General features: G+C 44.0%; 1 protein-coding gene across 4 annotated transcripts in view; it reads left to right on the forward strand.

Annotated features, from left to right (window-relative positions):
• The window catches only part of LOC137438851 (receptor-type tyrosine-protein phosphatase kappa), a 493,330-nt gene that overhangs the window by 181,882 nt on the left and 286,876 nt on the right, over window positions 1–24,572 (forward strand). For all 4 annotated transcript variants that reach the window (XM_078767331.1, XM_078767333.1, XM_078767332.1 and 1 more), the window contains exon 7: window positions 5,706–5,999. In XM_078767331.1, coding sequence (XP_078623457.1) covers window positions 5,706–5,999 — 294 coding nt within the window. The remainder of the gene's footprint in view (window positions 1–5,705; window positions 6,000–24,572) is intronic.

Consider the following 24,572-nt stretch of genomic DNA (forward strand, 5'->3'; position numbering starts at 1 on the left):
GGAAGCACTATCTCTCCTCACTCAAGAATGAACTCTCAAACCTGTCTCCTTCCTCCAAATCCTGGTGGCGTCTGGTCAAATCCGTTTCTGGTGTTTGTTCCCCCTCCATCCCCTCCCTTACCTCAAATGGCCACACAGTTGACATCGCACGTGACAAAGCCGAATGCCTCAACTCTGTGTTTGCCTCAAAATCCTTAGTCCCAAACCCATCTCTCTCTGTTCCCACCTTTCCCAGTCGAACCAAACTGCTCCTGGACTCTGTGACCTTCTCTCCTGACAAGGTGGAGGAGTTTTTGTCAAACCTCGACTCTGATTCTGCAACTGGACCAGATGGCATCAGCCCACGGGTCCTAAAATCCTGCTCTGCCGCTCTATCTCACCCTCTCTCTGTTCTTTTCACCCTATCCTTTGCTCAAGGTCATCTGCCAGCATCCTGGAAATCAGCAAACATTACCGCTTTACACAAAAAAGGTGCAAAAACAGATCCTTGCAACTACAGACCAATCAGCCTGCTCCCAATTATCAGCAAAGTCATGGAATCCATCATTGCTTCGGATATGAAATCTTTCCTCTTCTCCAATGGCTTGATCTCTGATCATCAATTTGGTTTCAGACCAGGTCACTCTACTCTGGACATGCTGCTTCTGCTGTCTCAACAATGGATGGAGGTCCTTAATGCCAAACAGGAAATCAGAGCTGTCTCCCTTGACATATCACGTGCCTTCGATACGGTCTGGCACCCAGCTCTGCTCACCAAACTCTCCTCCTATGGTATCCATGGAAATCTCCATGCATGGCTTGCGGACTTCCTCTCTGGTCGTAGTCAACGTGTGGCCCTGAATGGATTTCTCTCATCTCCCCTTCCCGTTCAGGCTGGAGTTCCCCAAGGCAGTGTGCTGGGCCCTGTGCTTTTTCTGGTCTTTATCAATGATCTCTCCGACTCTCTGGAAAATCCTCTGTATCTCTTTGCTGATGACTCCACTCTCTGCCGCTCCATTCCTCTTCCCTCAGATCGGCAGTCTGCAGCCTCCTCACTCTCTGAAGACCTGGACAAAATCACAGACTGGTCAAAACATGTGGAACATGTCTTTCAATCCTGACAAATCTCACACTCTTACTATGTCTCTCCGAAAAGATCGACTGGACAACCCTCCCATCTACTTTCTCAACAATCCTCTCCAAGAAGTTCTGTCGCTCAAGCTTTTGGGTCTCACCATCTGCCATGATCTTTCTTGGGAAAACCACATTTCCAAGCTGGCCTCCAAAGCCAGTCGCCGACTGGGCATCCTCCGTCGTGCGAAGTCCTTCCTAGGCACACCTGAGCTCCTCACCACATACAAGGCTTTCATCCGCAGCTCAATGGAATACTGTTCTCCCCTATGGGCTGGTGCTCCTGCCTCACACCTGGCTCGGCTTCACGCTGTTGAATCCAAAGCTTTCAGAATCATTGGAATCTCCCGCGATGAAGCTATCTCTGAGGGCCTTTCACTCACTCACCGCAGGCAGGTAGGTGGTCTTTCTGTCTTCTACCGACTCCTCTCCGGCCTTGCTCCCCCAGCTCTCTCTGTGCTCTGTCCCCCAAATATTCCTACAGGTCGCACAAGATCTGCCAGCCACCCTCTGATGGTTAAACTGCCGAAATCTCGGCTCTCTGCTCACCTTCACTCTTTCATTCCTCTTTTCTCCCGCCTCTGGAACAAACTCCCACACTCACTTCAATCACACTCCTCCCTCCAGGTCTTCAAAACAGCTGTTCACCACCATCTCTTATCTTCCCCCATCCAAAACCTTGATCTTTTCTACCCCCACTAATTCACTCCAGATCCACCTTGTTTGAAATTCCAACTTCTTTCCTGGAAGTCTTGGCAGTGTCCATATGTTTTATACCTCTCCCACCCCCCCCCCCCTTCCCATGCCTCCCCCCCAAAGCCCTCTCCCTCCCACAGTTCTCTCGATGTCTCCATGTCTCTCGGTCCCTGCTCTCAAATGTTGTGTTTGTGTCCTTCCCCCTCTCTCCCCATCTTGTCTACCGCTCCCGATGTTATTTGTTTTGTGTGTCTGTTTGTCTTTCTGTGTGATTAATGTTCGCTCTTTCACGAGCCTCGATCTTGTATACAAAAAATAAAAATTAAAAAATTTAAAAAAATGTACAATAATTGATTGATTAATTGCATAATTAAAATCAATGAAAGATTATCATAAAATATTTTCTTAATCAATTGGCTAATAGCATAACTAAACCACTAGTACTTCATCTGAAGATGTAACTTTTAGAAATTGAATTAAATAAGTCATTAATTAATTAAATGATTAATAAATTAATAATTAATCGACTAGGTGATTAATCAATAAATTAAAAATATCCTTTATCACCACATAACTTGGTCACTGTTGTGTCCAAATATCAGCTTCCGAACTCAAAAGGTGCCTGAGATATTGCCCAGATGAGAAAATAAATAAATAAATGATTAATAATGAAAATTAAGAAATAATAATAATAAAGAAATTAAATAATTAAACAATTGTCTCATAGGATACATAAACCACCACCATTTCATCTGAATCTAACTTAACGATGAATGACTTAAAAAAAATTAATTAAGTCATTCATCGAATAATTAAATAATTAATCGATTAATTGATTAATCAATAAATCAAAAATAGCGTTCATAGCCACATCACTTGGTCGCTGTCGTGTCCAAATATCAGCTTCCTAGCTCAAAAGGTGCCTGGGATAGTGCCCAGATGAGAAAGGAAATATATAAGTACTTAATTAATCGATAATAATTAAATAACGAATCAATTAATTGATCAATCAAAAAACAAAAAATACTGTTTTTGTCAAAGCATATGCTCACTTTTGTGCTGAAATTTCAGCTTCCTAGCTCAAAGGATGGCTGAGATATCACCTAGAAAAACAAACAAGAAAACAAACAAACAACCGAAGTGAAAACTGAGTACTCCCTTTCAGCGTGCGTCATTGCCAAGCCCCCTTCGTTGCCTGGCAATGACGTTATGCAGCACCTGGACATGGCATAGGAAAGGAGCGGTGTACAATATATAAGTACTTAATTAATCGATAATAATTGTAACTCATCAATTAATTGATTAAGCCAAAAACAAAAAAATACCCTTTTTGACAAAGTACTTGCTCACGATTGTGCCGAAATTTCAGCTTTCCCAGCTCAAATGATGGCTGAGATATCGCCTGGACAAACAAACAAACAAACAAACAAGAAGACGTCATGCGGATCACGATACTTGCAAAGTCCGCCCCCCACCCCCAAAAAAAGAAATTCCATTGATACAGCAAATTGTCCATTTCATCAAGATTAAAATTGACAATCTTGATCAAAGCTCGAGTCAACAGGAAGAAAAGTGACGATTTTTCAGATGAAAAATGATGATTTTGTAAGGTTGACCTTTTGACCTCAAAAATAGTTAGTTTCCCTATTTTGTGACTCAATGTGCAAATGCTGTTCAATTTTCAAGTCAATCGGATGAAAATTGAGGATTTTAAAAACTTGGCCTGTGTTGCCCTTTTGGCCTATGCTGACCTCAAAAATAGTTGATGGTTGAATTCAGTGACCATATATGTAAATCCTCTTAGAATTTCAAGTCAATCAAATGAAAATTGGTGATTTTAGAAATTCGGCCGATGTTGACCTTTTGGCCGATGTTCACCTAAAATATAATTTGTGGTTGAATTCAGTGACCAGATATGCAAGTCATCTTCAGATTTCAAGTCAATTGGATGAAAATTGAGGATTTTAGAAATTTGGCCGAGTTGACATTTTGGCCTATGTTGACCTCAAAAATACTTGGTGGTTGAATTCAGTGACCAGATATGCAAGTCCTCTTCAAATTTCAAGTCAATCGGATGAAAATTGAGGATTTTAGAAACTTGGCAAAGTTGGTGACCTTTGGCCTATGTTGACCTTTTGACCCAAAATACAATAGGCTTCTCAATTCGGACGACCTATACAACTTCGTGAAGTTTCGTGACGATCGGTTTAGAATTGTGACCTGTAGGCCGGTGACAAACAGACAGACAGACAGAACCACAAATGCAACCGACCAATATACTTGAAAAATCTTCGATTTTGCAAGTAACAAGAAAACAAACAAGTACAGATACATTCAAAGTACACCGCCCCCATGCAAAATAATTAAATACACACCAGCGCGGCATTGCCGGGGCGCCCCGGCAATACCACCCACCGTGCAGCTCATAGAGACTGTATTTGGAGGTTGAGGTGCAAAATAATTGATTGATTAATTGCATAATTAAAATCAATAAAAGATTGTCATAAAATATTTTCTTAATCAATTGGCTTATAGCATAACTAAACCACTTGTGCTTCATCTGAAGATGTAACTTTTAGAAATCTTATTAAAAAAGTCATTAATAAAAAAAAAAAAAAAAAAAATTGATTAATCGATTAATCAATAAATCAAAAATACCATTTACAGCCAAATCACTTTGTGTTCGTCGGGAGCTTCATGAAATGGGTTTCCATGGCCGAGCAGCCGCACACAAGTCCAAGATCACAATGGCAAGCTTCGGCTGGAGTGGTGTAAAGCTCGCCGCCATTGGATTCTGGAACAGTGGAAACGCGTTTTCTGAAGTGTTGAATCACGCTTCACCATCTGCCAGTCCGACGACTAATCTGGGTTTGGCAGAAGCCAGGAGATCGCTTCCTGCCCAAATGCACAGTGCCAACTGTAAAGTTTGGTGGATGAGGATTAATGGTTTGGGGCTGTTTTTCATGGTTCGGGTTAGGCCCCTTAGTTCCATTGAAGGGAGATCTTAACGCTACAGCATACAATGACATTCTAGACGATTGTGTGTTTCCAACTTTGTGGCAACAGTTTGGGGAAGGCCCTTTCCTGTTTCAGCATGACAGTGCCCCCGTGCACAAAACGAGGTCCATACAGAAATGGTTTGTCGAGATCGGTGTGGAAGAACTTGACTGGCCTACATAGAGCCCTGACCTCAACCCCATCAAACACCTTTGGGATGAATTGGAATGCCGACTGTGAGCCAGGCCTAATTGCCCAACATCAGGGCCCGACCTCACTAATGCTGGTGGCTAAATGGAAGCAAATCATCGCAGCAATGTTCCAACATCTAGTCTAGTGGAAAGCCTTCCCAAAAGAGTGGAGGCTGTTTTAGTAGCAAAGGGGGGCCAAACTCAATATTAATGCCCATGATTTTGGAATGAGATGTTCGATGTTTGGGTGGCCACATACTTTTGGTCATGTCGTGTGTATGGTATTATATATATAGTATTTTCTGGCTGTTGTTTTTGTTCAAGTTTATTTTGCATATTGTACAAAGTGTACGTGGACGGGCTTTGCATTTTGTTGGGATGCTTTCTAGTTCACATTTGTATTATCGTTATTTTTCCCTGCGATTCTCAGTAAAATCATTTGTATTTTCACCTTCATGTTGGCACAATACCTTTAAAAGGGTTGCTGGTTCGGTTTGTTTTGTACATCAGGAATTTGTTTCCAAATGTCTATCTCACTTGAACATATCCACCTGATGTTTTAGTGAATATACAACATCAGGTGGATATGTTTATTTATGATGTGCCATTAACACTATTGTACACCTATGTAATCCCAGAAATAGGTCCTATTACGGGTCTTTCAGTTAGTTGTCTCTAAATACTAAATATATGAATTGTTTTTGTTTTTAGAATCTCCAGTTCCAGTGGCTCCACCACAACTGCTTGGGGTCGGTGCAACCTACCTATGGATTGCTCTCAATGCCAACTCCATTGTGGGGGATGGACCCATTGTCCTGAAGGAGGTGGAATACCGCATGCCAGCCGGCTCCTGGGCTGAAATCCACCCAGTCGACACTGCCACCTACAAACTCTGGCAGCTGGATCCCGACTCGGAGTACGAAGTTTGCGTGCGCTTGTCGAGACCCGGGGAAGGTGGTCTCGGTCAGGCTGGCCCAATGCTTGTCGCCAGAACAAAGTGTGCAGGTGAGTGATGAAAGACTTGTATTGAAGTAGAGATTATTTTTTTCACCTGTCTCTTCATCCCTGATATTTTTTTTATTGAGAATCAGGAAATAATCACAGTTGAAAAGCTATTACTTAGCATTGATGGAGTTCTAATCATGACATTTGACTGGAATTAGTATATTACCAGACATCCGTGGCACTAAGAAAGGTGCAAAAACAGGTACAAGGAGTGGTAACAAGGCTTTCTTCAGCAGCAATCAACCACCCGGATGAACAGTTTTGGCAGGACAATAAGTGGCTCAGCAGTTGGGGACACAAAGGGAAGCTTCCCCCAGAGAGCATCACTAAAGTGCCGGTTTCTGCGCCCGGCTAGCAGGCACGCCTCGTTACTGCTATGTACCCTGATGCATTCTGACAGGCCACGTTATACCCGCTGCCCTCTGTGGCCAAGGGGGCATTAACTTTCCATTGCGAGGCCCTGTCAGTTGGGCTCACGGCAACTTTTGTTACTAACCCTTGTCCCTCGGCTTGTTTCGAGCCCGGGCTGGGGTCCCAGGCTTATTACGTTGCAGTTAAGATGATGTTTCCCTCGTACAGGATAGTGCTGATTGCTGTCTGGGCCTCTCATTGGCCATCACTTGTGGCCTACAAGGACCTTGTGGAAGAAATACATATAATGCTCGTATGAGCTGCTCCTGAGCAAAATAGTCCTCATTTGGATATAAAATTGAGTGCATCTTTTACTCCATCACCAGCAGCAACACAATCTCCCAGGAAATGATTCTGGTGATAAAAGAGTAAAATGCAAAATAGAACTGAAGGAAAAGCAGTTTTGTGTTCCTCTAATATATTGTTGTAAAATGTATCTCCATACATTATTGATGATTGCTCCTGTGTTGTGCTCCTCTACCCAAAAGGATAATGAATCGAAAATTTGGATTCTCAACAATAATGAAAAAATTAGTACATGATTCAATTTTCAAATATTCCAAATATGACGTCGTAAATATGCATTTTTTATTTATTTGAAGGGATGTAAGGATGGTACATCAAAAGGTATGTAAGCAAGGTATGATGGTCACCTGAAATGTTCCTTTAACTAATGGTTGCTGCCTGTTCGTCCCTGCATCCATCTACAATAATAGTGTACAGTACTGTATATTGATTGTTTCTGTGTTCGAAGTTGACCAGCATAATATTAAAAATTCAATACACCCAATTACACACACAAGATGGTGGCGGCGAGGGAGGTGGCATGACTTGCCGGTTGTGCCACCTCCATCTGACCTGGGAGCTGTGTCTAATAAATCCGTTTTGAAGACAGTAAAGACTGACCTGAGAGTGGCAACTTTGATAGGACGAGATGGAGGTCAGCGTCATTCAGTTGGACGTGTGTCTGGGCAGCCTGGCTATGGAGTTTGGTTGGACATGTGGGCCCTGTGCTGCTGGGTGGGAAGGCCTGGGCTGTGACAGATCTCCTTCTGCAGAGCTGCTTCCATTGAGGATGTGAGAGTACGAGTTGAGATCGAGGATTCGTGCCATATGTGGTGGCTTTGGAATGCAAAGCGGCTTTGGTGGGGGCAGTGGGCCATGCATGTGGAGCCTGAAGTCACGTGGATCGTCTGAGACGGTTGGTCTGGCAGCTTGCTGGGTTTCTCCAGTCTCATCATGCTGAGAGTGAAAAACTTGGCGGATCCGTTTATGCCATGTTATGCCTGCAGGAACCAAGTCCATGAGATCCAGAAACGTGCCAAATACAACAACTTATTGAGCGTGTAAGTATATATATGCATGTATATGCATGTAAGTTGTCAAAACAAATTTTGTTTTGTATACACATATGTATACACATACACCTTTCGCGACATAAGGGTGAAAGGTGCGAGGAGAGCTCGGCGGGTGAAGTACCAACCAAGAATGAAGGTGTGGAGGTTGAAAGAGGTGACAGTAAGGGAGGCATTAAAAGAAAGGCTGAGTAGGGTAGAGGATGATGTGGTTGAGCTTGAAAGTGGTTGGATGTCAATGAAAGCTAGTCTGTTGGGAGCCGTTGGTGAGGTATGTGGATGGATAAAAGGACCACCAAGGCACTCGGAAACATGGTGGTGGGATGTTGAAGTTGGAAAGAGGATTGACGAGAAGAGGAAGAAGTTCAAGGAGTGGCAGAAGGCGAAGGGTACGGGAGCAGAAACAGCAGAGCATGAAAGTTATAAGGCAGCCAGGAAGGCTGCAAAGAAAGAGGTAGCAAAGGCGCAGGAGGCATGTAGGAAAATGTTCGGAGAACGCTTGGTTTCGGAAGAGGGTCAGAAAGCAGTATTCAGGATTGCAAAGCACATAGCGAAAGAGAGGTGTGATGTGATGGGGGTGAGTTGCTTGAAGGATGAAGTGGGACAAATCGTTGTCGACCCAGATGGAATTAAAGGAAGATGGAAAAGATATATGGAAATGCTGTTGAATAAAGAGAATGAATGGGATGGCAACATAGAGAGTAACCCAGTTTTAGGACCGGCAGAGAAGATAACTGAGAAGGAAGTTGAGGAAGCGATAAAAGCAATGAAGAGTGGAAAAGCGGGAGGGCCGACAGGAGTTGTGGGAGATATGTTGAAGGCAGCAGGAAGTTGGGGTGTGAAGTAAATGACAGAGATCTGTAATCTGGTGGTGAAAGAAGGCCGCATTCCAGTGGATTGGGAACTGAGTACCCTCGTCCCTCTATACAAGGGGAAAGGTGACCCTCTGGAGTGTGGCTCGTACCGAGCGATAAAGTTATTGGAGCATGGAATGAAGGTATTCGAAAGGGTGTTGGAGAGGAGGATAAGGAAGAAAGTGAAGATCGACGAAATGCAGTTTGGATTTATGCCAGGAAGAGGAACGACAGATGCGCTTTTCATTGTGAGGCAGTTGCAGGAGAAGTACATGGAGAAGAGGAAGAAGTTGTTTTTTGGGTTTGTTGATCTGGAGAAAGCATTCGATAGGGTTCCACGCAAAGTATTGACATGGGCATTGAGGAAGTTAGAAGTGGAGGAATGGTTGATCAGAGTAGTGATGACAATGTACAAAAGAGCGTGCACAGCTGTAAGGACGAAGGACGGGAACAGTGGTGAGTTTGAGGTGAAGGTGGGAGTGCATCAGGGGTCGGTACTAAGTCCACTACTATTTGTAGCTGTGATGGAGGTGCTGGCTCAGAACGTAAAGGAGGGTTTACCATGGGAGTTGTTGTATGCAGATGATCTGGTGTTGATTGTGGAAAGTATGGATGGACTGAAGGAAAAGATGAACAAGTGGAAGGAATGTATGGAGACAAAAGGTCTGAAGGTGAATATTGGAAAGACGAAGGTGATGGCAAGTGGTAAAGCATGTGGTGAGGTGGAAAGAACTGGGAAGTGGCCGTGTGCTGTGTGCCGGAAGGGTGTCGGAGTGAACTCCGTACAATGTGCGCTGAGTGGGTTCATCAAAAATGTAGTGGTCTGAGAGGGTCATTTACCAGTGTGGCAGCTACATTCAAATGTAAGGTGTGCACAGAGGGAGCTGCAGATGGAGGAAATGTTGAGTTGGATCTTGGAGACGGCGTGAAGCTGGAAGGTGTGAAAACATTTTGCTACCTCGGAGACATGCTGAATGGAGAAGGTGGATCAGACTCGGCAACGGTTGCTCGAGTGAGATGTGCATGGAAGAAGTTTCGGGAACTGAGTGGCGTGCTGATGAGGAGGAGAGTGTCGCTGAAGCTGAAGGGAAAGGTGTATGCTGCATGTGTGAGAAGTGTTATGATTTATGGGAGCGAGACATGGGTAATGAACGTAGAGCAGCAACGAAGGCTGGAAAGGGTGGAAATGCGAATGGTTCGATGGATGTGCAGAGTATCGTTGAGAGAGAGGAAGACAAATGATGAATTGCGAAAGATGATGGGAATATTGCCTGTGATTGATGCTGTGAAGAGGAACAGGCTGAGATGGTTTGGTCATGTGTTGAGGAAGGATGAAAGTGACTGGTTGAGAAGAGTGATGGAAATTGATGTAGAAGGAAGTAGAGGACGGGGAAGACCGAGAAAGACTTGGCTAAAGATGGTGGAAGAAGAAATGCGGGCAAGGGGGTTAACAAGGAGAGATGCAGAAAATAGGGCAAAATGGAGAAGATTGTCATGTGGACCGCAAGGCTAACCCCCGCTCTAGCAGGGAAAATGGCCTTAAAATGCATGTTGTTGTTGTTGTTGTATACACATATGTTGTGTGTGACATGTTGTACAGTGGTATGTTGTATACACACCTCTTATGAGTGGCATATTGTACATATTGTGTGCACACATACACCCGCACGTGCTCGCACACACACGCCGGCAGAGGTGGATGCTTTAAGACCCGGTAGATCTCAGTTGCGTCTCCTGAGGACCTCCCACATGTGGCGATGGCAGGCAAAGTCAACTTACATGCATATACACACACACACACACACACACACACAAACACACACACACGCACACGCACACACACGCACACACACACACGAGAAGGTGGATTCATCGAGACCAGGGAGGGCTCCGTTCCACCTTCTGAAGCCCACATATGGAAATGACAACCAACCAACACACATAATGCACACATGAACACACACGGATTGAATTCAGCTGGTGTTTGTGGTGATCGTGAACCCAAATCAAGATATATCTTTCGTGTCATTTGTATGTATTGTGTTTGTATCGCAGGCACAACCATTATTCAAAGAAAGATGTCGGGATGGTTTCACATGATCATTTCTTGTGACCATCCCTACCTTGTTTACATTCCTTTTGGCATAACTTTCCGACATTCTTTCACAATTTTTTTTTGTAAGGATCACTTCACTGCATCCTGATGGGTTTGAGGGTATGTAGTAGCAGATGCAACCCAAATCTCCTATCCAGGTTCCTCCTGATGACTCCATATTTGCTCTTTGTGTATCCGGGTTCCTCCTGGTGACTCCAATGCAGTATTTGTTCTTTCATTTGATTACATGATGGAGAATCCTATTTTATTGCACTATGAAATATCTTGTTTTGAGGGAGTTCATGGGGGTTACGGATATGGTGTGAGAAATGGAGAAGGTGAAAGGATTTTGGAGTTTGCTGATGGAGCTGATTTGTTGATTTGTAATACTCAGTTCCAGAAAGAGGATAATAAGCTTGTTACATACACGTCAGGTGGGTCGACGACAACCGTTGACTACCTGATGGTGCGTAGGCGAGATAGGGGGCACCTCCGGGACACAAAGGTGATGCCGGGGGAGGAGGCTGTTTCACAGCACCACTTGGTTGTCTGCGACATAAGGGTGAAAGGTGCGAGGAGAGCTCGGCGGGTGAAGTACCAACCGAGAATGAAGGTGTGGAGGTTGAAAGAGGTGACAGTAAGGGAGGCATTAAAAGAGAGGCTGAGTAGGGTCGAGATGATGTGGTTGAGCTTGAAAGTGGTTGGATGTCAATGAAAGCTAGTCTGTTGGGAGCCGTTGGTGAGGTATGTGGATGGACCAAAGGACCACCGAGGCACTCGGAAACATGGTGGTGGGATGATGAAGTTGGAAAGAGGATTGACGAGAAGAGGAAGAACTTCAAGGAGTGGCAGAAGGCGAAGGGTACGGGAGCAGAAACAGCAGAGCATGAAAGTTATAAGGCAGCCAAGAAGGCTGCAAAGAAAGAGGTAGCAAAGGTGTAGGAGGCATGTAGGAAAATGTTCGGAGAACGCTTGGATTCGGAAGAGGGTCAGAGAGCAGTATTCAGGATTGCAAAGCAGATAGTGAAAGAGAGATGTGATGTGATGGGGGTGAGTTGCTTGAAGGATGAAGTGGGACAAATCGTTGTGGACCCAGATGGAATTAAAGGAAGATGGAAAAGATATATAGAAATGCTGTTGAATACAGAGAATGAATGGGATGGCAACATAGAGAGTAACCCAGTTTTAGGACCGGCAGAGAAGATAACTGAGAAGGAAGTTGAGGAAGCGATAAAAGCAATGTAGAGTAGAAAAGCGGGAGGGCCGACGGGAGTTGTGGGAGATATGTTGAAGGCAGCAGGAAGTTGGGGTGTGAAGAGAATGACAGAGATCTGTAATCTGGTGGTGAAAGAAGGCCGCATTCCAGTGGATTGGGAACTGAGTACGCTCGTCCCTCTATACAAGGGGAAAGGTGACCCTCTAGAGTGTGGCTCGTACCGAGCGATAAAGTTATTGGAGCATGGAATGAAGGTATTGGAAAGGGTGTTGGAGAGGAGGATAAGGAAGAAAGTGAAGATCGACGAAATGCAGTTAAGATTTATGCCAGGAAGAGGAACGACAGACGTGCTTTTTATTGTAAGGCAGTTGCAGGAGAAGTACATGGAGAAGTGGAAGAAGTTGTTTATTGGGTTTGTTGATCTGGAGAAAGCATTCGATAGAGTTCCACGCAAAGTATTGACATGGGCAATGAGGAAGTTAGGAGTGGAGGAATGGTTGATCAGAGTAGTGATGGCAATGTACAAAAGAGCGCGCACAGCTGTAAGGACGAAGGACGGGAACAGTGGTGAGTTTGAGGTGAAGGTGGGAGTGCATCAGGGGTCGGTACTAAGTCCACTACTATTTGTAGCTGTGATGGAGGTGCTGGCTCAGAACGTAAAGGAGGGTTTACCATGGGAGTTGTTGTATGCAGATGATCTGGTGTTGATTGCGGAAATTATGGATGGACTGAAGGAAAAGATGAACAAGTGGAAGGAATGTATGGAGACAAAAGGTCTGAAGGTGAATATCGGAAAGACGAAGGTGATGGCAAGTGGTAAAGCATGTGGTGAGGTGGAAAGAACTGGGAAGTGGCCCTGTGCTTTCTGCAGGAAGGGTGTCGGAGTGAACTCCATTCGATGTACAATGTGCGCTGAGTGGGTTCATCAAAAATGTAGTGGTCTGAGAGGGTCATTAACCAGTGTGGCAGCTACATTCAAATGTAAGGCACAGAGGGAGCTGCAGATGGAGGAAATGTTGAGTTGGATCCTGGAGACGGCGTGAAGCTGGAAGGTGTGAAAACATTTTGCTACCTCGGAGACATGCTGAATGGAGAAGGTGGATCAGACTCGGCAACGGTTGCTCGAGTGAGATGTGCATGGAAGAAGTTTCGGGAAATGAGTGGCGTGCTGATGAGGAGGGGAGTGTCGTTGAAGCTGAAGGGAAAGGTGTATGCTGCATGTGTGAGAAGTGTTATGATTTATGGGAGCGAGACATGGGTAATGAACGTAGAGCAGCAACGAAGGTTGGAAAGGTTGGAAATGCGAATGGTTCGATGGATGTGCGGAGTATCGTTGAGAGAGAGGAAGACAAATGATGAATTGCAAAAAATGATGGGAATAGAGCCTGTGATTGATGTTGTGAAGAGGAACAGGTTGAGATGGTTTGGTCATGTGTTGAGGAAGGATGAAAGTGACTGGTTGAGAAGAGTGATGGAAGTGAATGTAGAAGGAAGTAGAGGACGGGGAAGACCAAGAAAGACTTGGCCAAAGATGGTGGAAGAAGAAATGCGGGCAAGGGGGTTAACAAGGAGAGATGCAGAAAATAGGGCAAGATGGAGAAGATTGTCATGGGGCCCACAAGGCTAACCCCCGCTCTCGCAGGGAAAATGGCCTTAAAATGCCTGTTGTTGTGTTGTTGTTGTATGAAATATCTTGTTTATTATGTATGAAAACACTGCATTAAATAGTCGTACTGTTATATAATGGGCAGTAATAATATTCTCCTGGTTTCCACACCCAAACTGGTGTAAGTGGCCTTCGACCAATTGTGGTGCTGCAGGCTCGACCCCCAACTCTCCATGATGCATCCTCACTCCTCTCTTTCACACCCTGGTGCCCTATTTTACCCCTCACCAATTAGTCCGTTTGCCTTTTTCCTATTTTTTCCAATTCTCAAATTTCTCTTCTCAACCCTTATTTACACATTCCCTTGTTTTTCTTAGTTTTCTTTATTTATATTTAACCCTCAACAAAACCACCACCCACCTCTCCCCTCTCACACACATACACCTTGAACTATTAAAAGAAGGCCACCCGTCGGATGATGCCAGACTGATCCAGTTGGTAGGCCAATCTTGTCTTCAGCGAGTTGTCAGCCATTTCCCTTGTAATCGATTGTCTTCTTCTGACATGTGTCGCATGTGAAATTAGCAATCACACTTTCTGTCAGTTCTTGTCTGGCATCAGCCGTGAATAGCAGCATCGTGGTTCACTCAGTCCATATCCACTCTCTTCCTGGTACAGACATTTTGCCCTTCTTTGCATTTATCTCTTCAAAAATCATTCCTGAGCTATGTTGAAACAGCCGCCTTCATAAATATGAAACTTCTTCAGATATTCAGCGTCTCTCTATCTCAGCTTGGTTTCATGCGTTGATTGGTGCTGTGGTGACCATCCAAATAATACCTTATTGATGTGGTTGTCCTCTAGCGAAGTCTTCTGGTTGCAATAATATCTTATATTAACTCCTCCATACACTAGTAATATGCTGTGTCTGTTGTTGAGGCATACTGGTACCTACTATGCTTCAGAGGCACCTGCAGTGGAAGGCCTCAATATTCCTCGCTTGGTGGTGCATGTCTCAGCCCCACCCAGCAACACACTAAGCACTACAGCACAGTAAACTAGTCTTTTTGTCTTCAGGGAAAGGTCATTGTCTATGAATGCAGGAGTACGTAGGATTCTTGTGATACATTTCCATCAAATGTGACTTCAGACTTCATTCCAATGTGCAGGGTTTTACCATTATAGGAGGTGTACCGCACCTCTCTAGCACCAACCAAAGAGCTGATGGAGAATAGATTCGTATGCTTTTCTGAGATTCACAAAAGCATGTGGGGTTTGTTGTTGTTGGGTTCCCTTGCTTTCTCTGTGAGTTGCTGTACTCAGATGATCATACAGAGACTGCGGTGAAGATTTACGTTCCAACAGGACAATGACCCCAAGCATACAGCCAAAGCAACACTGGAATTGCTTCATAACAAGAACGTGAAAGTCCTTGAGTTGCCCAACCTACTCACGCACGCACGCACGCACACACACACGCGCGCGCACACACACACACACACACACACACACACACACACACACACACACACACACACACACACACACACACACACACACACACACACACACACACACACACACACACACCAAACACTAAAACAGCCACTGAGCTTGGGGGAAGTGCCATCACTTCCCGGGATACTCTAGGTACCAGTGACGTCATTACAATGGTACTCAGTTGTCGCTGAGTACGGTGAGAAGTATCGCCCTTCTCACCGTACTCAGTGGGGCATTTCCTTGAGAGGAATTTCCTCCTCCCATGGATACCAACCGATGGGGATTGATCGTGCTATATCCTTTTCAAGCAAGGAAGCAGCACGTACCATTTTAAAAGTCTTTGGTATTACTTGAAACTGGTCCAAACCAGATGGGTGTTTTTCAGGAGACACCATCTCCTTACTGGATGGCAGTTGGCTCCTTATGGGACCTCATCCGCCCTTTACCAGGTGTTGCTTTTGGTCTTTGAGGGGGTGGGGGGGGGGGGGGGGATTGTCACAGTCACCCCCTCCCCACCAGCAAAGCCAGAGAGGAATGTCGGTTTAGTCGCCTTGACTCGAAGCTGTTATCGTTGCCAAAGGAGCTTCTCGGAAGTATTGGCTCGGCGGTTGAATACTTATGTAAATTCGATATTTCTTTATTTCATTTTTACATTTACATTACATGATGAGCTTTTGCAAGGTAGTGAGGCTGTCTTCAAACCAATCTGGTTGTTTCCACCTTTCTCATCCGAGAAAACTGTCAGCTGCCTTTGTCAAACCATCTGAAAACATTCTCAGGCATGAGGCACCGTGCAGATGGGACACACGCATTCCTCCATCATACTACGTAATGTAACTAGGAACTACCTTCAATGACTGGGCTACTTTGAACAAATTTTCAGAGTATTGATTGTTTAATCCTAATGTCAAAGAAAGAATACTTTTTTAAACCTTGTGTTAGTTTGCAATATTGGTTCTTCTTCCTCTTATGATCTATTCATGCTGGATGACGTATGGAGCGCCTCAGGAGAATCACACCATTTCTGTTGGCCTTGTGCCATGTGTTTGAGTTGCGTACAGGTGACTTGTGTCTCTCGGTTATTTTTCTCCAGTTCATCGCCATGTCTCCCTTGACCTGCCTAGCCTCAGTTTTACCTATGCTGTCCATCATAGTGCGGTTTTAATGATGTTGTCATTCCTCATACTTAATATGTGACCTATATATTCACCTATGCCACCGAAGGTGGACGGAGGTTGTGTTTTCACCCCTGTTTGTCTGTCTGTCTCTGTGTCTGTCCATCAATCACACTATCTCGTCCTAAACGGTTGTGCAGAAATTCACCAAATTTGGTAGTTATGACCATCACATGGCAGGAAGGTGTGAGAGCCATATCATTATTCGTCTTGCCCCCCTGGGGCCCTGGGTGGGGTCAAAGGTCAAATACCAAAAACGCAATTACAGGAACATTTTGAAACATTTTTTAATGAAACTTTGTACACGCAATCAACATTGGGGCACACATGACATATGTAACCATTTCTTGGATTTGACGTCCGGCTCATACTCCTGGGTGTGGGGGTTTAGAGTCACAGGGGTCAAAACAGAATTTGTTTCACTCAAAATTTGATATTGGGCCACTCATGGTGGAACTTTTTGCCACCTTTCAACCTTTAAGGGTACCTCACACCAAAAAAATGGTTTTTACGGACGTCCACGGATGTTCTTTCTACGGCAGCGTTGCGATTTTTTGAGCAAAATCGTGAACACCCGGGAGAGGATTTTGCTTGACCGTGACCGATTCACAGCGGTTTATTACGGATTAGTACGGACTGCTACGGCTTCGTTGCGGATATACACGGCGGAGATACGGTGCCTCTACGTTTGCTTGCGGTTCCTTACGATTCCCGGCCCAGAATATAAAAACGGGGGCCACCCCGCTCTCCCCTCATTCTGCTGCTGACTTCCAAGGGGGCAAGACCTATCCAGGAGAGCCATGGACGGAGCACCCGCTGCCCAGAGAGTCCAAGGAGAGGGAGAATCCTTGCGGATGGTTAAGATGGCCTTACGGTGGTGTTACGGCAGTTGCGGAAGCGTTGAGGAGGCGTTGAGGAAGCATTGCGGTCTAGATTTCCGTAGCACTGCCGTAATTGTCTTACGAGAGTTTTGGTCTGGACCAAAACTCTCGTAAGAAATTACGACCCCTCCCGGACGCTTAAGGATCCATACGAATGCTCCAGGAAGCGTTGAGGATGTCCCAGGTGCCACAAGGAATGCTCCTGGTTGTGCACGATTTTTTCGCCGCAACGCCGCCGTAAACGTCGTAACGACCCCGTAAGGCCGGTGTGAGGGGGGTTTTAGGTGGGAAGCGTAGGCATTTGTGATGGTGTGCGATCGACTTCGATCCAGTCTTAGTTTGATTTCCTCCGTGATATTTCTCGTTTAACTACCAAGTTGGGTTGACTCAGCCTGTCATCCTTCTGAGGTTGGCGAAATGATTACCAGGGTACTGGGTCCTCTCTCAAGGAGTTTGGTGGCAGGATTTGCACTCTGGACGCCATAAAACACCTCATCCCGTAGCACACACAGTGGTGTGTGTCGGGATGGTGCTAAGGAGTCATCCAAGGATGCAGCGACGTGCTGATCCAGCGTATGCTCCCATATCATATATATATATATATATATATATATATATATATATATATATATATATATATATATATATATATATATATACGTATATATATATATACGTATATATATATATATATACGTATATATATATATACGTATATATATATATATGTATGTATATATGTATATATATATATATATATATATATATATATGTATATATATATATATATATATATGTATATATATATATATATATATATATATATATATATATATATATATATATATATATATATATATATATATATATGTACATATATATATATACATATACATATACATATACTGTATATATATATATATATATATATGTTGGAACCCATCTGTGGATCGGTCCCATTGGCCGATGGGTCTGACCCGTTTGCAGATCCGCAGATGGGCGACCCATCAGTGGATCCGCAAACGGGTCAGACCCATCGCTGAGGGCCTCATAGAATCACATAGGGCCTCATAGAATCACACTGAGGGCCTCATAGAATCACATAATGCGTTATTGTGTTTATATAATTGACAATGCCCCGATTACGAAGCCACACCTTCATCTTTAGCTTTGGGGTGATTAAGGCATGCCAGGAATTGCTATATAAACAATGGAGAGCTGAGTCTGCCAGTGTCACCAGTGAAGTAGACCAGCGTTTTTAAATGGAGCGACATTATCTTATTTTTACCTTATCGACAAACGGTTATCGACAAACCACATGTCACGGACTGCTTTATAAACATTTATGACATCAATTGGTTATTTTTAGGTTCAAATAAACATACTCATCCACCATTGATGCAAACACATTCCTTCAAGGTGAACAACACATCCGCAGATGGCGCAGACCCATCGGCCGATGGGTCTGCATTGTCATTTCTCGTGCATCCACAGATGGGTCGCCCATCTGCGGATCCGCAAACGGGTCAGACCCATCGGCCGATGGGACCGATCCACAGATGGGTTCCAACATATATATATATATATATATATATATATATATATATATATATATATATATTGAATGAATGAATGAATGAATGAATGAATGAATGAATGATCGTGTTAAGGCCATTTTCCCCGCTAGAGCGGGGTTAGCCTTGCGGGCCCCATGACAATCATGGTTCCCTGTTTGAGGCAATGTTTTTATGGCCGGATGCCCTTCCTGACGCCAACCCTTAGTCGCCTCTTACGATGCGCAGGGATACGGTGTACCTATTCTAAACCGGGGTACACACCGGGATATATATATATTTTATATATTTCCGGGGGATACCGGGATATATAAATATATATATATTTCTCCTTCCTGTTATTCTCTCGACCTCTTCCTTGCTGGCCTGGTCTAGCCAGTAGATTTGGAGGATCTTCTTGTGACAGCTCTCAATGAAAGACTCCACTTTCTGTGTGATGCCTTTGATGACCTTCCAGGACTCACATCCATGGGGAATCACTGATTTTACATTACTATAAAAAATCCTTGACTTTGTTCTTCTGCACTATTTCTTTGATTTCCATATTTCTTTCATCTCACTGGATGCACCTCTTGCTTTTTGTATTCTTGTTGAACATCTGCGTCCCTCTTCCAGTTGTGTTGACCATCAATCCTAAATTTGTGAATTTGCAACCTGTTTAACATTTGAATCATTGCATGCGATTCTTTCCACATCCATTGGATGTATTCTCGTGCTTTCTCTTTTAGCAATGTCGCCTTTCGGTCCCCCTTGTGCATAATGCTGGAGAAGAGTCACTTTACTCTGTGTGTCTGTGACATTAGGCAAATCTTTTTGATTTTTGATGTAACGCACTCTTTATAGTGCATTGATGCTCCCGAAGCAGTTTCTTGCTCAGGGTTACACTGGGTGGTTTGCCATTGCTTTCCCAACGTTGTTTGCCGGTGCTCTTTCCTTTGAAATGCTGAGCGTCAATCAAGGAAGGAACACCTACCATCTTTGTCATTGATATGACTCGGCTGGGGTTTGAACCACCGCCCTCCGAGACTGAGTGGACGCTCTAACCATTACACCACTGAGTCTGATATACCACCGTTTAGAACGGTCTGAGTCTGATATGAGCAAACATAATCTGCAAAACTCAGGTCTTCAAGCTGTTCATTTTGGGTCCACTGTATTCCTCCTGGGTTCTGGCCTGTGGTCTTTTCTAACACCCAGTCTAGTACCAGGAGGAATAGCAATGGTGACAGCATGCAGTCCTGTCTGACCTCTGTTCTGATCTCGAAGGCAGGAGGTGTCTTGTTACTGCAGTATATCATTACATTTGAATCCCTCATAGATCTTTGCTATCACTTTAACAAACTTCTCTGGTATTCCATCGTGTCTGAGTATTTTACACAGTATGAATTAGCTGCTCACACTACACACACACACACAACATGCATTTTAAGGCCATTTTCCCTGCTAGAGCGGGGGTTAGCCTTAGATAGCTCACACTATCAAGTGCTTTTTCAAAGTCTATGAAAGTTAGTTAGGGATCTGAATTTCCATCCGTTGCTTTGTTCGACGGATGTTCGATTTCCTTCGGAAACCAGCTAGTTCTTTCCGAATAACCCTTTCCACTGCGTTTTGCATTCAACACCAAGCTTGTAGAGGACTTTGCTTGCAATTAGTAGCAGTGTTGTTGCTCTCCATTTTTCACACTCAGCTCGGCCCCCATTCTTTGGCAACTTGACTGTGTCTGATTTTCCATTCCTCTGGTATCACTTCTTTATTAGTCCCCAACCTGGAGGAGACTATAGGTTTGCTTTCTGTCTGTCTGTCCGTCCATCCTACCTTTAGTTTTCTGCACCTCTTTACATTCCCTTTAACGTATTCAACTGAAACTTGGTACATGCCTTTATTATGAAAAGTTATTAGTCCCCTCCTGGTGTACACCAGAGGGGACTATTTGTTTGCACGCCGTCCCTCCGTCCGTCCGTCCGTCTGTCTGTCTGTCAGTCTGTCCGTCTGTCAGTCCGTCAGTCCGTCACGCAAAGAACAGTTTTCCAGACTTTTTTTCTAAACTCTTAATGCTAATGATTTCAAACTTGGCACATGGTTTCCTCATGATAGGTTACAGGTCAAGTTCGAACTTCACGACGTTTCGATCATTTTTGACAAAGTTATGGCACTTTGAACTTTGGGAATTCTGATAATTCTGATGATCCTTAACTCAATGCCATTTTAAGTTTTAATTTCCTTTAAAAAATATTTTCTCTGCAATAATTGGACCGATTGAGATCAAATTTTCACCGTAGGGGGGACTCGGTCTGTAGAATATTTTAATGGTAATTATGACGTCACAGGTCACGTGGTTCGGTCGCCATATTGTTTTTCGTGAAAACACGAAAACCCCTTTTTCTCTGCAACGGCTGAACAGATCGAGGTCAAACTTTGCAGGCAGAATCGCATACCCATGACGAACAAAAAAGTCAGCGAGCATGATGTCCTGCGTCACATGGTTTCAGAGTTATGACGTTTTTAAGCATGAACCTTTAAAACCAAGCTCCTCCCTCATTTGTGATCCAATCGAGGGGAAACTTCACAGATCTGTTCAGCATGTCGGTCTACTAAAATGTCCTTTTGGAATTTGCGATAGGTCACGTGGTTTGGCAGATATCGTTAATTAAATGAAAATATTGAAAAATTGATATCTCTTGTTTATTGTAGAGTTCTCCTCAAGCCGCACCGCGCGCCCTCAGCCTCGTCTTGCGAACGTCAAAAGCGCGACACAGCGCACGCTTTCGGGAAGGGCGGAGCCAAGCCGAGCAACATATATATATATATATATATATATATATATATATATATATATATATATATATATATATATATACACATTGATCGTGAACCGGAAAATATAATAAATTACTGATATTTAGCGACTCGAAAGGTTCTTTATCAACAACTTATTTTGTCGTGCTTCTGCTGACCTGTCTGCAAGGTATATAAATCGAAGTCCCGAGTGCGAAACACAGGTGAGCCCGTCCTGAGGTAACTAGCGATTGGGAACGATTCAGAACCTGTGGGTAAATAACCCTTTGGTAATTTCCCCAACAGTTTTCCGGACGACAGACTGCCGGTAGGGGACATGTATTGCAGCACAATACTCAGAATGCTTGTTCCATATGTAGCCCGTCCCGCACAGCGGGAGACGGGGTTTTTGCCAATCACTTCTGTGTGTCTGTGGTGTTGAAGGATGAAGGTGTGGTGAAGTTTGAGTTTCCGACATGGTGTGGTGAAGAATCCCTGGTGTTGGGCTAGCGGCTAGGGTGCCAGCTTAGGATCCTAGGATCCTGGGTTCGAATCTCGGTCGATCGCCGAATTAATGCCAGGGGGGTTGACTCAGCCTGTCATCCTTCCGAGGTCGGCTAATTGAGTACCAGTTCACTGGTAATTCCCTGTTTGTCGTTGAAGGCGGCAAAAAGGGTTGGCGTCAGGAAGGGCATCCAGCCGTAAAACATTGCTTCAAAAATGGGACCAAAAAACAACAACTACCACGGTCCCCGAAAAGGCCAACCCCCGCTCTGCGGGGAAAAATGGCCTCTAAACGGTGGTTTTACTTCTGTGTGTCTGTGTCTGTCCAGGCCGTAACGTTTTTACCATTTGTGCTTTTGTCATCAAATTTTCAGCAAAGATTTATTATGAGAATATGGACAAGGCAAATTAATAATTTGGTCAAAAGGTCAAAGGTCAACATCACATAAAATGGTCAATTTTCCTCTAATTGACCTGAAATTTTAAGAATTTGCATATTGGGCCACTGAATTGGTTCACCAATCAAAACCTGGAAGCCGATTTTTTTTTTCTTTTTTTTTTTAGACCACAAGGTCAAACAAAGGTCGAGGTTGCATAAAATTGTCAATCTTAATCCGATTGACCTGAATTTTTTTTTGTATTATACATTTTTAGCTGTTTTCATCATGTATAGCATGCGGAAGAAGAAGTCCGAATACCAAGCAGATGCAGATGGGTTTTGCATTTTCAGATGCTTTCTAGTTTCCTTAATCAGACGACATTTGTTTCCAGACTACATTTGTAGAATTCCCTATTAACGTTGTCTGCTCCTGGTGCCTTTTCGCACTTCAGACTCTCGATGGCATTGTTCACCTCTGACTAATAGGTCCTGTGTCAATAGGTAGATCCCCTGCAGTTGGTGCTGTTACATCAGCTTAATTGCTCTCGGACTCTCTGTCTGTTTAAGTGCTCTGTCCACATTTCCAATTGAGCTTCTTCTGATGTTACAACGTTCCTCTGTTTATCCTTCGCTGGTTTATCACCACCCTTCCTATCTGCTGTTAATTCTCGTGTAACCTATCGGCTAATGCCATGTCTCCCTTTTCAGCAGCTGTTTCTGCTTCTCCAGCCAGGTCGTCAATGTATTCGCTCTTATCACTTCTTGCAGATCCCTTCACTTCCTTGTTTCTTATTGTGCGATCTTCTTGCAGCTCTTCTTTTTGTCTGTGTGTTCTACATCCTTGTGAGTTTTGTTTGATGTTCTTCCTTTCTTCAGTATGTCTCCATGTTCGTGGTGAGAGCCATGGTTTGTTCTTTGGATTGTTTTGTTCCAATCACCTTTCTAGCGAGCAGTACACATATATACATCATTAATGATCTCATAAGCTTCATCTATGGTTTCAGAGGTAATACCGCTTTCCTTCTCCAATGCATCAAATCTATTTTGTACCTCCATATTGTTCCTGCCCCCTATACACAACCTGTCCCGCAGTTTGTCTATGTCAAATCGTTTGGATCTCTTCACTGGTACTCCTGTTTTTTTATTTTGAGATCCAGGTGTGAAACCCGCAGTTGGTGATCGCTGAATATATCAGCCCCTCACCTTACTTGTACATCCATTAGGGATCTCCTCCACATTCCTCTGATAGTAAAGTGATCAATCTGGTTTTTTGTTCTGTAGGATAATGTCCATGTTGTCCTGTGAATGGTCTTGTGTGGGAATATGGTGCCCCCTATACATAGCCCATTTATTTCACAAAGTTCTACCAGTCTTCTCCCATTATCCTTCTGTACTCCAACAGCATGTTTTCCCATTGTGCGTTTATGGCATGCAAAGTCCTTGCATACTGTTGCATTTGGATCCCTCCATTATGCATGCACATTGTATTGAGATGTTGGCCTGGTGTTGGCTTAGCAGTCAGGGTGCCGGCTTGGGATCCTAGGATCCTGGGATCGAATCCCGGTCGATCGCTAAATTAACACCAGGAGGGTTGACTCAGCCTGTCATCCTTCCGAGGTCGGCAAATTGAGTACCAGCTTGCTGGGATGAATGATGAATGACTGGGTGTGTACCCAGATTTAGAATAGGTACACCGTATCCCTGCGCATCGTAAGAGGCGACCAAGGGTTGGCATCAGGAAGGGCATCCGGCCATAAAAACATTGCCTCAAACAGGGAACCATGATTGTCATGGGGCCCGCAAGGCTAACCCCTGCTGTAGCGGGGAAAATGGCCTGAAAACGATCATTCATACATATCCATTCATTGTATTGAGATGTTTCATCTACATCCTTGTCCAATCTCTGGTAGAACCTGTCCTTTTGTTCTTCGCCGACATCAATGGTTGGTGTGTAGCACTAGTGTATTATAATCATTTTGGAGTGTTTAGAGAATAATCTTGCTTTGATTATTCCTTTCACTGACAGGATGTTGAGTGACTTATCTACTCTTCCTCATCAAAACAGCCACATCATCCCTGCGTAGATTATCTTCTCAACATTAAAATAGGGGATTGTTTCTCCTTCCCAAAGTCTCATTTGTCCATGTCATTCCAATCTGACTTCACTTAGTCCCATGATGTCCAAGTCATAGTTTCTCATCTCTTACTACCCAATAAATTATCCTTGCTTCTGTCATCGTCTGTCCTC

The sequence above is a fragment of the Myxine glutinosa genome, chromosome 13 (genome assembly GCF_964187855.1).
Source record: "Myxine glutinosa chromosome 13, kmMyxGlut1.1, whole genome shotgun sequence".
Taxonomy (NCBI): Eukaryota; Metazoa; Chordata; class Myxini; order Myxiniformes; family Myxinidae; genus Myxine; species Myxine glutinosa.